This window comes from Cryptotermes secundus, unplaced genomic scaffold, assembly GCF_002891405.2.
Source record: "Cryptotermes secundus unplaced genomic scaffold, Csec_1.0 scaffold1013, whole genome shotgun sequence".
Lineage (NCBI taxonomy): Eukaryota > Metazoa > Arthropoda > Insecta > Blattodea > Kalotermitidae > Cryptotermes > Cryptotermes secundus.
This window is the reverse complement of record NW_019720727.1, coordinates 230,674-245,008: the sequence shown is the minus strand read 5'-3', so window position 1 is coordinate 245,008 and position 14,335 is coordinate 230,674. Positions and strand designations below refer to the sequence as shown.

General features: G+C 38.8%; 1 protein-coding gene across 6 annotated transcripts in view; it reads right to left on the bottom strand.

Moving 5' to 3' along the window:
* LOC111872625 (pecanex-like protein 1) overlaps nt 1-14,335 on the bottom strand; it is a 74,580-nt gene that overhangs the window by 10,077 nt on the left and 50,168 nt on the right. For all 6 annotated transcript variants that reach the window (XM_023866709.2, XM_023866729.2, XM_023866714.2 and 3 more), the window contains 8 exons: nt 13,140-13,503; nt 11,920-12,108; nt 10,976-11,169; nt 10,118-10,348; nt 4,264-4,370; nt 3,638-3,785; nt 2,758-2,909; nt 1,104-1,287 (listed from right to left, as the gene is read on the bottom strand). In XM_023866709.2, coding sequence (XP_023722477.1) covers nt 1,104-1,287; nt 2,758-2,909; nt 3,638-3,785; nt 4,264-4,370; nt 10,118-10,348; nt 10,976-11,169; nt 11,920-12,108; nt 13,140-13,503 — 1,569 coding nt within the window. The remainder of the gene's footprint in view (nt 1-1,103; nt 1,288-2,757; nt 2,910-3,637; nt 3,786-4,263; nt 4,371-10,117; nt 10,349-10,975; nt 11,170-11,919; nt 12,109-13,139; nt 13,504-14,335) is intronic.

Below are 14,335 nucleotides of genomic sequence, written 5' to 3'. Positions count from 1 at the left end.
GAGTTCATATCTGCCCAGGGACCAAGGACAATTGAGTTCTGATCAGAGCATAAGGTGGCCCATACATGTACGACTCTGGCTTGCAAGTCCGGCACAGTGAGAAGCCAGGCTCGGATTAATTTCACCACACACGTATGAGCGTGGCAACCCACACATGGATGAGTTTGGCTCATTGGAACCCGAGCCAAGTCGGACTCACGAGCCAGACTCATACATGTAGGGGCCCCCTAAGACACTTCACCAAGATCAGCGGTGTAAGTAATTGTAACAGAGAAGAGAAAACATCTGAAGATGTCATAAGTGTGAATAATTTTACTTGTGAGTGTCCAATAAAAATATTCGTTCATATCCGAGACACACAAAATTTCTTGTTGCACTCCCTAGCAAAGACATGACAATATATATATATATATGCTATACAGGTCAAAGGGTAGATACAAATAAAAGATAGCCCCTGGACCTCCAGGTTAGGGTTTGAGTGTGAGGTAAACAACCTCAACAATCTACATTACGAATATAAGAATGGGCTAAAAAAAAAAAGAGGCAAAGTTGTCCATGTATAACTAATTTAAGCACTATGCCATGAAGGTGTATGGGGGAGTGGATGTATAAATCCACATTTTCTTCACCTCGGCACTAGTCAGAGGTGAGGAATGGGTACTTGTCATAAAGGAGGCCACAGATCTCAGAATACTGTACAGCCACCAAGTGCTGTTGGGGGCCTAAATGTGAATAGGTGAAAACATGAATAGCAAATATGGAGGCAAAGACTGTACAAGTTGTTGCAGAAAAATTTAGTGTCCCACCATGCACTTCAATTTACTAAGCATATGCACAGCAATTTCAACAGCAAATGTCTGAAATGTACTATGCTAGAAAATAATGCTTTTTATTCATATAGTTCTTCTCTGTGGTGAATTATGTCAAAGAAATCTGGGTTACACCTTTCCTTTGCAACATCAAGTACGTCTTAACAAAGAGTGAAGGTGATGCATATGGAAGTACACATGTTGAAACACACACAAGTGGCTAGGCCAGTTATGTAGAATTTAATAACATTTAACAAAAACTGTAGACTTAATACAGACTGCAGCTAAACAGACCTGTTTAGCATTCTGAATGGAGCCACGCTCAGGATTTCGGTTGCGAAGGTATACGAGTTCCTGCTGCTGGCCTGCCCACAGGCCTCTTACACACTCTCGATTCATCTTGATCACTCGGAAACTCAGGTAACGTTTGTTCAACATGATTATCTTGTATTCATCTGTGCCATCATCAAGGACATGCCTGCATTAAAGTGCCTTCGTTAATACCTTCCTTAAAAGTATAAATTCTACAAACATGCATGACATCATAATTGCACAGCATATCAATTGTTGGCACCTGCAGCTGAAATGGAATCCCCCACCTCATTTTCCTTTTCTTGAGAATTAATTTCAATAATTTATCAGTGTTAAAATATTTTACATTTTAATATGTCCACAGTTCAGCATCCAAATTGAGGGCCTCATAGAGAAACATCATATCAGAGTTTCATGACATTTCAAACAATTTATTTTGGCTCTGTCCATCATTCCACATCTTTATATATAAAACAAAATATGGTTTTATTTCCATCTCTGAGTGGAAAAGATATGAAGACATTCAAACTGTAGGTACTATTTCCATACCATGGCCGACAAGAGCATTCTACCTAGAAGTCCAGGAGAGTAAGGATTTCTTCATACCCTTTCTATCTTAAGATGGAAGCAGAACCTCGCTCAAAACCTTTGTGGTCTGTGCATGCATGACTTGAATGACATCTAGATAAATGTCTTAAAACACTGTGTCACACCACTTTCAAATACGTCTAAACTCAGGACATCACTATTGGAAAGTTCCCAGACTGATACTGTTGTAACTGCCTTGGTGAAAGAAGATCAGAGGGGAGCCAAAGTCACACATCCGCAAGCCTATTGTATCAGTCTGCCACATGACATTGCGCTGTGAACACGCACTGTTCTTATAAGGGTTTCACTGTATACTGAAAAATATCATAAAATAAAAGAAAGAAAAATATATTTTGACTTTGGTTCTAAACTTTTCAGATATCCTGCATAATTCAGACCTTCAACACCAGTAACACCATGAGATGACAGCACTAATTTCAGTGATCCAGACACCCTGCAGAATCCAAATCTTCAACACTACAAGATCACACCATCAATTTCAATAAGTCATATATCCTGCATAATCCAAAACCTTCAGCACCAATAAGACTATTTTTTATTGCTAGTGGGGTGGGACTAAGTCCCTTGTACTATGGCCACTTCTGACCTATTGTACCAGCCCCAGATGATAGGTGAGGGTGATTGTGGGGCAATTGGTGGGATGAAGATTGGCAGGGGAAACCAAAGTACTCGGAGAAAACCTGCCCCAGGGCCACTTTGTCCACCACAAACCCCATTTGACCAGACCCGGGATCGAACCCGGGCCGCCGCAGTGGGAAGCCAGAGACTAACTGCTTGAACTATGGCACAACCCACCAATAAGACTAACTGCAATGACCTCTTAACTTTGTCATGAACTCAAGTTCATTAAGTTCTGAGAAATATACTTACATGTAAGTGGTTTCACTTCAAATTACACACACTGCAACTCTCAGAACCTGCCCTTGAGTGTAATGGCTAAATGGAAAGTGTGCCTGATGACTTCCATTTCCAAAGTTTTGAACAACTGGCTAGGAACAATATGTTTAATTTTTGCACAATTTCGTACCTGAGAGCAAGCAGAGATGGTGTGCCTGACAACACTGCATTCCTCCATACTGGATCACCTTCATGTGATATAACCAGTTTCTCCTCATGTAAAGATATGGCATCATAGAGGGCTGATGGCTCTTCATATTCGTCTGGAGACATGAAGTGGTCCTGCAGAACAGAATTATGGTTTCTTTAGATGATGCCTATTTTTTCACATTACAGTGAATGCAACATTACATGACGAAAGAGATGAATGATGCATGAATCTAGAAGCAAGCCTCTTTTTTTTTTAGATGACAGGATGCATGTTTTAGCAGTCATATTAACGTTTTTGCTCCTATTTCTTTAGTTACCTCAAAACATTCAGACTGTTGCAAAAAATATATTTGGTGCACAATATGTACCTCTTTTATCCGTATAAATTTTATTCGCAACGGTTCTGAGTCTGGTAAATACTTAGTGAGTTATCCCTGAGATGAGGAACTAGTATATTAAGCTTTGAAGTTTTTAATCGCTTTTGAATTGCTTTAGTATTTGCTGGCCAGTTTATTTAAAGCATCACATTTTTTTTGTTTGTTCTTAAAATACTTCACCACAGATCCCAATATTGTTTACATCTTTCATAGAACTCTCCAATACTTCACTTGACTTCACTCCACTGGCAATTAACTATTCTGATTCGGCATAAGGTCTACAAACAATTAGCTGTGATAAAAAGTAAAAAACAGAAACCCATCTAGTCTTTCCATTTTCTCAGAAAAGACGCATGTAGTGACATGTGCCCATTCTTGCACCAGCAGACACTAAAAGGACTTTATCTAAACTGTTCTTTAATGTTCTTGCATTCCAGTGTTTTAATTACAAGAGGCTCACATTAGTGCTAAGAAATGGCATACCTGGTGCAGTTTCAATGACATGCGAACCCCTGGGGCCACCACCTTGCGTAACAACTCCATATCAGAGAATATCCACTCATCTCGAACAGAGGTGATACGGAAATCTCCTTTAAAGAGGGCGTGTAATCCATATAGGAAGAATTCAACACTGCAACAGTTACAACAACAAACAGTTCACGTGCAGAACCAGAAACAAACAGAAAGAGCATACTCTATTCCAAATTGCACACACACTTGCAGAAATGTTTTAAATCATCTTCAAGTGGCCAGGCAGAGGATCAGAAAGTTAAAATGGGTAGCAGACAACATAAATTGTGCAAGTCTCTGTGAAGTCATACCAGCTGACATGTGATATGTTATAAACACATCTGTATATCAGTAAGCCTTGTGCAGCAGGTGATGCATTCACAAAGCAGGGAGTTTGACAGTACACCTGGAAAACATGTGATTGTTGGAATAGGCTGTTTTGAGGCACACAACACTATCAGAATGGATCATAAAATCACAATGGTACTACAGTGACACTGAAACCTGAAAAGTCTAATCCTTTAATACCCTGAAATTACGAGATCACAATACACTCATGATACAGTATGAACATATACACTGTTTAGGGTTATTCTCACCTCGAAACAGTATTGTGTTGTGAAGCAGCTCCAAGAGTACGCCGCCCAAGCAAACTGAGTGCAAAGCATAGAGACACCAGGACAGAATCCTTCCCATTATTCACTGGCTGAAACAAAATGAAAATTAGATTTCAGGTTCTAATAGCAGTGACTATGGGTAGTGTTATCTGCTGGCATATGACACTGTGTAGTCTGGTAGAAGTTCATTTGCATTTTAGAGGAATATATTGCCTCCATCTTCATGGTATTGTACACCAATCAACACAATGACTTATAGATTGTACAATCTGATTGTCAATAAAGGAGAGAATAAAAAAAATCTTCATGGTAAAAGAGTAAGCCAAGCAATAAACCAACAAGAAGCAGAAGGCTTGACTTATTGTGTAAACTTTTTTTAAAAAATACTTTTTTCTCCCGTAAGTATTGCATTTAGCAAGTTATAAGGTGATCATTAAAACTGTATAATATAACTGAAAACTGAAATGGCTTGATAATTCTCCAGTATCAAATTTCACGAAAATCCATCCAGTGGTTCATGAAGTGTTTCATGCATAGACAGGCAGACTGACTGAATGGACTCAAAGAGGGACTCTTAAGAACGTACCTAAAAACGTGCACAAATAAGCCGGAAACAGCATAATCCACGCATGTATAAATGGAAGTATACTGTATTCCTTAATTGTTCGCTGATGACTACAAAGCATACGGAAAGTTGTGCTCTTTCTACAGAATCGCTATCCAGTGCTATGGAGTTCTAAATGTTTATATTCTCACCAGATATTACATTCATCCATTCATTCATTCCATAAATCCATATACATAGATATAGAACCAGTCACATAGTTAATATAGTACAACACAATTATAAATATATATGTACAGCTTATAATCATTATAATAGATAAAAAAAAACATGTGTTACATTTACAGGCTTACATCACTATACATAAAATTATGCAATATTAAAATTGTTTATGTTATTATCCTTATTTCTAGGCAAATTTGTTACTAAAGAATTCATCACATGTATAAAAAGAGTTTTGCAATAAAAATGTTAACTGAATTTTAAAAATTTTCAAGTCATTAGACATAGATTTGATTTTTGGTGGCAAATGATTAAAGATCTTTACCCCCATGTAACATATTCCTTTTTGGAACTGTGTTAGACTAGTTTGCAGATAATGCAGATCACAGATAGATCTGGTACTACAATTATGCTTTTGTGAGTTGAATGTGAATAATTCCTTATTTACTATAACAAACAGGGAAATCGACAATATATATTGAGCTTGTAGGGGGAGGATATCCAATTCTTGAAACAAACTACGACATGATGTTCTCTTTGTTGTATTTGTTATAATCCTAATTATCCTTTTCTGCATCCTAAACACTTTTATACTATGCGGGGAGTTACCCCAGAATATTAATCCATACGTTATTATATTAAGGTGTGTAGATGTAAATAATTGTGACATTTTCTAAGAAAATGGGTTGTTATTATTATTTAGGTATTTAGGTCCTTCCTTATATAGTTATATGCCACAGCAATGTTTTGGAAAATGTTAATATAAGGACACAAAATTCAAAGATAATTGTAATCTTGATTATTCCAATTCACATGTTTCTTTCTGAAAAATAAATATAGTGCCCACTACAAATTATAGGCTCCTCCTGGTTGCCATTACCCACAAAAGTTGCTGACCACTGCCTTTCCCCTTCGTTCATACAATAAGTGAGGGTTTACACTATTTAAAAAGAGTGTATTAATAACTTCTGAACAAAGTACATGCCGGTCTGCACATCACCACGCTACATCACTCAGGCTGTCCGAAGCCAGTGTTTGATGGATTCTGCACAAAGATCTCCACTTCTATCCCTATAAAATTCAAATTACTCATGCACTACATGAACACGACTATGAAAATAGAGTTGATTTCCGCCAGACTTTTTTGCAATTAATTAATCAAACCAAGATGTCATTAACAACTTTCTGATGAGCGATGAAGCTCATTTCCATTTATCGGGATTTGTTACAAACCAAAAATTTCTGCTATTGGTCAGCCACAAACCCCAAAGAAATTTGCAAGAGATTACTTCAGAGTTCCAAAGTCACAGTATGGTGCACGATACCTTTGTTTGGAATTATTCGCCTGTATTTCTTTGAAGATGAGTGAGAAAGGGTTGTAACTGTGACTGGACAACATTATGTTCAGATGTTGGAGAGCTTCTTAGTTCCTGCACTTGCTCATCTTCCAGTAAAGGAAGAAACGTTTTTCCAGCAAGATGGGGCTACATGCCACACCGTACAAGCTTCCATGGCAATTGTGAATAACCTGTTTCCTAACCATGTTATCTCCAGATATGAAGACACAATACCGCCAGCCAGGTCACGCGATCTTTCCACATGTGATTGTTTTCTCTGGGAGTATCTGAAATCCCAAGGTTTCAAAGCTCCAGCACCCCACACAGTTCAGGAGTTGAAACATCAAATTCAGGAAGTTAAACGAATTCCCATAGAGATGCTACAAAGAGTAACGATTGACTTTGACCGAGTGCCTACAGTGGAATGGTGGTCATTTGCCAGATGTTATTTTTGGGAAACAGACTTATGTTTTCAGTGACTTAATTGAGAAAAGCAAATGCTTTTATGTTTACACTGTATTCACATGTGTTAAAACTAAAACGCTTTGAAGTAGGCTGCTGGGTGGCAGTAGTGGCATCCTCCCCACTCCAACCAACCCAGGAAAAAACACTACTGCCAAATCGCCCATTTCATTAATGCACCCTGTATAAATATTACGTTCCTGGACATTATCCATTGTCCAGTTTTTATTTCAAACACCTCTCAGAGATAGGGACTAGCTCTATTGATTGCCAACTGTGTAGGTTTGGATGGAGACAGAATCCAGTCTTCAAATCACTGTGTTTTAAATAAAAACATGACAGCATTTTAAATAAAAACAGGATGATGGATAATGTCCAGAAATATGATATTTGTCTACGTTAAATATGTCTGTGCTTTTCATTTTAAGCTAAAAATCGAGAGACCCCAGCATGGGTAATAAGAGGAATACTGCTTACACTTGTCAAATGATCACCAGCCAACTTCTCAGCAATAAGATGTGTAAGCTTCTCCCTGCCTCGGCCGTACCACAGCTCAAGTGGTTAGTCGCTGGCTTCCCACCGCGGCAGCCCGGGTTCGATCCCAGGTCTGGTCAAGTGGGATTTGTTGTGGACAAAATGGCGCTGGGGCAGGTTTTCTCTGAGTACTTCGGTTTCCCCTGCCAATCTTGATTCCACCAAATTCACCATCATCATAATCACCCAGGGCAGGCTACAATATACCAATCAGTGGCCGCCGTGCCAAGTGGACCCAGTTGGACTCCACGCCCCACCAAGCAAATTCTCCTTGCCTCAAGAATTAAAATGCAGGACATGCATCATGTAATCATCCATTGCGACACCAATGTGACACATTTCATGTCTTAGCAGAAACTGATTAAGACATAGATTCATGCTCCCAGCCCTCCCATTCATCCAGAGATTGTCATGCCTCTTGATGAGTTTGACATGTCCCACATTTGTGTTAGCTGCTCTCTCTGCAATGAAGCTGACATCATTTTCAATTGAACAATAATAGTTTCTATCCACACCGCTTCCTGGCCCCTAGTAAGGCCTTTACCAAGCTTGCCCAGGCCCTGCACAACCTTTCCAGCAGGAGCTTCTGCTTTCATTACACTACAAATGTCAAACTAAGTGCCCAAATTTTCTTGATGCATGGAGCCAATTAACTACCATGACTGCTTCCCAGTAATAAGAATTTTCACTCACAATCAAATATTTGAAACGTTATGCTGCTTTACACCAGCAGGAGCATACACCCAAAATGAACCTACAAAAGCTTCCATACAACATAATATCCACAGCCTCCAACCATAAATGAATGACTACCACACGTAAGTACATACGTTACCGTATGCACTTCCTTTCTAGGAGAGTACCAAAAATTAATATTAACATTAACAATATCATTATACACTCAAGATTACTAAAGCAAGAAGAAAAAACTGGGAAAGAATAACACACCCTGAGTAGCCATAATGTGCATAAATTTCTCCAACTTCTAAGCGATTAAAACTTAAGAATGTGTACCTGCTCATGGCCAATATCAAGATGGCACCTGATGATGGTCACAATGTTCAGTGAATCATGCTGTACTAAGAGTGCTAATAGATGAATGTGAATAAAAACACACAGCTTCTGAACATTTTGAACTGCCTCAGGATCTCTTGTTTGCAGTACAGTAAAACCATTTTAATCAAACATAAGTTGATTCCTAACATTTGCCAATTCAAAGTAAATGAAATTCCCCAGCTAAAAGTATACAATCTTTAACGTTTTTTAAAGTGGTTAGTACAAAATGTGGTCACTTTATAATTTGAAACTACATTAAAGCCCAGCAATGGCTGAAAATTTTAATTATTTTGGAGTAAATCCTGCTAATTTACTCCCACCCCCAAAAATAGTATTTTATACACCCCACAAATTCTTCCAGCTGCCAAAGAATGTAGGTGACACTGATCATTTTGGCTGGGGTTGAGTAGCAAGTCTTTGTGTGTATCAACCATTCACAACCACAAAAGAACACTACTGCTGTTTAGTATACGTCAGAAAGTTTGAAAAACGACGATGCCTGAAAGGCTTAAAGCACTATCCTTGTAACTACAAATCTTGTAAGAGTGGCTGGTCTCTTTCAAAAGGAAAACTGCTAGCCAGAATAGGTATGTCCTTTTAATACTGGATCAGTATTCTGCTCAAAGCAAAAAGGATCTTAATCTGAAGCATATATGCCTGTTGCATTTGCCATTGAACATCACCAGCTATATGCAACCACATGACCAGGGGATCATCTACTGCATGAAATGAGAACATGAAAAGGGTCCTGTGCACTTTTTGCTATGATAAATCAACAAAAATATTCCTGAAGCAGACATGACGAAATGGAACATTCTGAATGCCATGGTGTGTCATGGGAATCCACCATGCCTACAGTCATTCAGAAATACTTCTCAAAATGTGGTTTCAGTATTCTATGTGAAGTCAGTGCCAAAAAAGAAGAAAATGATTGGGTAGAATTTCAAAGTCACACTAACTGTTCCAGTAATTTCAACAAGTTTCTCAACGTCCACAAATCGATGCCAGACGCTGATGCTCAGAAGACAAGCGTGGATGGCCCTAGCTGTGACCATGTGGCAACGTCAGTGGCAAGTGAGGAAGAAGAGAAGATGGAAGAAATGTATATCCAGCTTGCAAAGGCATGCCCATGGCTTTGTCAAGACTTCACTGTAAGTTCAAGCAATGCCTACAAGAGAATTGTTACAGCTATGGATTCTGTACCAGAAGTATGTAGCAACACTCTGAAACAAAGGTCAATGAGTCATATTTCAAGAAACAGTAAACTAAGATCAAATTTTAACAAATGTAAATTATTGTTCACAAGCTCCCATTTTAATGCAAAGTGTGTAGTTATATAGTATGTTGAAATAAGTACATAAAACAAAAAGGAGATTGTCTATCAAAAAAATCACAGCTTATAAATTAACATTATGACTCCAACTACTAAAAACAGGTTCGTCGTTCAGAAAACTGTGTAATCTGAAACTGAGTAATTTGAAGTTCAATATTTTGGTCCTGAGCACTTAAAATTAATGGGGTTTTAGTGTAAGGGTTTTGAAATAACGAACTTTCAGATCTGTAAGAAACAGGGAATTTCTCATGCACACGAATACCTGCCAAGTTTCCTGAGCAGTGGAGTTAATCCTCAAGACATACACATGCGCGTTGTTTCATTTACCTTGCTGCGCTTCGTAGCACAGTACTGGATCCAGTCCATGTACACGTTGCAGAAACTGTTGCGGGTGATTCCAGAAGCACGAAAGTCATAGTCTTCATCAATATTCATGTTGAACACAGGGTCAAGATCAATAAAGTTCTTGTCCAGCATTGGCTGCAGTGCCTCAAGGATGGTAGGGGAACTCAGCCACTCATCGAGGCGTGGAGAACGTACAGCATAAAATATTATACTCTGTAAGGAAGAATGACAGCACAGTAAAACTCTGCATGTATGCCTTTATGTCAGCATGTGAGCCATCATAAGACATGAAACACACACAAACATGATAAGGCTTCAAATGCTGGACAAAAATTGATTTATATCAGCACAATTACAGCTTCGGGACACGCAGTAGCGTAGTTGGTTGAGGCACTATGTTACAAGCTGGAAGGTCTCTGGTTCAAGTCCCGATGAGGTCATTGGATTTTTTTCAATTCACCTAATCCTTCCAGCTGCACTATGGCCCTGGGGTCGACTCAGCCTCTAACAGAAATGAGTACCAGGAATTAATAAAATAATTTTCCTGAGGAGTAAAGTGCAGCCAGCACATAAGGCTGACAACCTTATCGCCATCTTTTGCCGATTGTCTAGATAATGTGGGACCCTCAACATCTCACAACCATATGGGCCTTCATGGTCTGTTACAGGGATAGCTTTACTTTACTTACTTCCAGAATTGGCCGCAGTACAAGGGACTTAGTCCCACCCCACTAGCAATAAAAAAAATACTTTACTTACTTCATTACAGCTTCGCTGTTGCAAAATTCTACACTTCTATGTAAAAACATATAAATTCTCATGGCACAGTGTGACCAGTACCTTAACATAGTAGGTGATGAGAACCTTGCGAAAGTCAAACACTTGCAGCATTGAGATGGCACTATTGTCCGAGATGCTGTATCCCTCAAGCACATACTTGGTAGCTGTCACCTCCCATGCAAGCCAGCGTTGGCTGAATGCAGCATTAATACTGAGCATGTGAGGCAAATGCCCTGGTTCACAGCAGCAGCATCCTGTGGATAACAAAAATTAAATTCATGTCACTTTGTTAGACAAAGTGAAATTTTACACACTCTCAAGCTTTCACAGTCTGTACACAAGGAAGTTTTCTCAGGTGATCAGCTGTGTCAGAATAGGCTTAGTATCATCCACTGTCTTGGAAACTTTCTCTGCCTCAGTTTCAGACATCTTACGAGACAACAGGAGGTAACTAACTATGAAAAACCTAAAACACTTAGTAATTGTGAACTGCAACAGAAGAAACGTTGAAAGCCTGGAAAGCTAAATGCAAGTACCATTGCTATTTTTTTAACTTGTAATGAAAAAACGGTGTATTTTTGCATGATTTGTATTTAAGTATAGCTTTTCATTGCAAGTGAATCATTCAATGATTACATAAAATTAACTTAAATGTTGATTTGTTGCTCTTAAAATAATGTAAAATCAATTTTAATATTTGGAATGAACTCTTTATGTCCATATTTTGGAAGTTTTTCATGCATAAATGCTTACATATTATGTGAGAAATTCAAAACAGAGACATATGAATGGTCCAGCCATAAGAAATGAATGAAGGAAGGCTGAGACCACAGCAGAAATTCAGGTGAGGATATATGTGAAGAAGAAATACAGGACATAGCAGTGACAGATGTGAACCTGTGAGAGGTCAGGAATGAACAATTCAGTTTCCCACCCATGACTCTGGAGAAAAGAAGAAGGAAAACAAACTGTCTTGTGTCTACCCTCAAACAGATGTTACTGACCATCATTTTCCTCAATGCCCTCAGAGATGGCTTCAACTTCTCGTTGTTGACAGTAGGTTCCTCTGAACTCAAGGCCTCGCATTTGAAAAGTTACCAGTCCATTGCCAAGCTCAATGATGTGGACCAGACAGTTGAGGTAGTCAGATGCCAGTACAAAGCAGTCCCCTTGTGTCACTGGACCCCAGCGTCCTATGGCCACAACAAGAACAATGTACCAACTAATAAAATATAACTAGCACACAAGTATCCCTCATGAGCCACTGGCTCTCTGCAACCTGTGAAGGCGATAAGAACAATGCACTGGTTAATGAAACACAAGCATTAGCACAAATATCCTTTGTGAGTCACTGGCTTCCTGCAACCTGTGAAGGTGACAAGAACAATGCACTGGCTAATAAAATACAAGTACTAGCACAAGTATCCTTTGTGAGCCACTGGCAGCCAGAATACTGTGAAGAACAAGAACATCCCTTAGTTACAACAGAGTTCCATTGTGGGTCATAGAAAAATGAAGAGTCCTATCTTCTGAGCTATAACATAAAGTAGTCGACCGAAAGTCAACCAAGGTTTCAGAGGAACATGTCACCACTCCTGCTTGCTCCTTTCTTCATGTTACTTTCTTGCTTGGATTACTCTTTGGGCATGAAGGAGGAGGCAACATTTTCCTCCAAAACATCAGATGACTTTCAACAGATCGCATGGTATTATATCCCAGAAGATATAACTCTTCATACCCACCACTGTAAGAACCACAAAACCTACATTACAGGATAATCACTTCCATCTAACTGAGGTATGTAAATATACAGTAAAACCCAAATTTAAGGGATATCTGGGAAGCAGTGGATCTGAACACTAAACTGAGGAAGATCTTCAATGGAGGTAATTTAACACTGAGATTACTGTCTTTGAATCGCTGACATTAATGTTAAATAAGGAGAAATACTAAATCAAAGAATATTAAATAGGGGTGCCATAGAAATTAACATTGCCAAGAACAAGAAAAAATGGAGAGTTATGTGTTCATGCTGTACTGTTTGGACACAGCAAGAATTTTAACTTTAATTTGCATAACACTTTAAAAGCAATTAGATTTTACATCGTTAAAATAATATCATGCAGATGTAGCTGGGTGAATTTTTCATTTGTGGGCGGGTGAATGGATCTTAGTAAATTAATGTAAGACCACTTTGTTGGCTCCTTCTAAAATTTGGACTCACCCAGAATCAGGTCTCCACAGAGGGAGTGCTGCAGTGAACGGGTTAGATGTTCATAGAAGATAGAATTTAGATTGTTGTCATCTGCTCCCAGATTGCGTTCTAAGTGTGAGGACAGCCGAGTGTTGGAGTGGTCCACTCGTCTTGTGTTGTAATCTCTCTCCCAGAACTTGACGGGTCGAACATATGATGTCAAAAAAATAGCACTGCCCAAGAAAGGGTTGAGAGGTGTCGAAAGGGCTGCTGATATGGCTGCTTGCAGGAACAGCATGGCTGAGTGCGGTACGCTGAATGGCTGAGCAAATGCATGGAATGCTGAACCCCATGTGATCTGCCACGGAGCGATGTACGTCACCACAAACTGCACCTACAATTGAACGTGCTACAGAGATCATAAAGTAAAGAGAAAACGTTTTAAAGTGAATGTAATTTAAACGGTAAGTGAACATGACATTTTTTGACCACTAGTACCTAAGTCATCAACTGAACTCAATCATGAGACCAATTCCCATTACATCCTCTTAGCTAATTTTTCTATCTAGGTGAACTGCCCAGTGAAATTCTAAAACACTTTCACTATCCAAGCTACATGTCCAGTCTATAACTATCTTGATTATGCTTCCATGATAGGTGAAGATCTTAAATTAAGAAGTTCCTTGATATGAATGACTTCGACTTTGTCCCAAATGTTTTCTTTACCATCAGTCCTTAGACCAATAAGTTTAGCTCAAACATAAAATTTCATGAAGATTACTATCTTCTGCGATATGGCACTGTGTAGTCTCACAGAAGTTAACCTGTGTTTTGGAAAAATTTACTGCATCCATCTTTGGGGTTGAAGAGTGATTCTGAGATAAAGACAATCAATTCTTCCAAGTCAGCAAACTACAAAACTACATCTCACATTCCAGAAGAGAATATATTGCATCACCACAGCTGTGAGAACCTAAAATTTTGCATGAAACTCAGCGTTTAAACCTTTATAACAATGGCGTGATACACTGTTGAGAATTTCTTTTTTCTTTTTTTCTTTTTTTAATTTTGTCCATCGCCCAAGTTCATTAAAATCATTATGTTTCTGGAATTCACTCCATTTCCTTCTTCAGGTGAATGAGACACAAGAGAAAACTTATTCTACTGGGCCCCTCAATAGAGTTGCACTCAAAACATGAAGTGCCTTGCCGACACAAAGCCTGTTC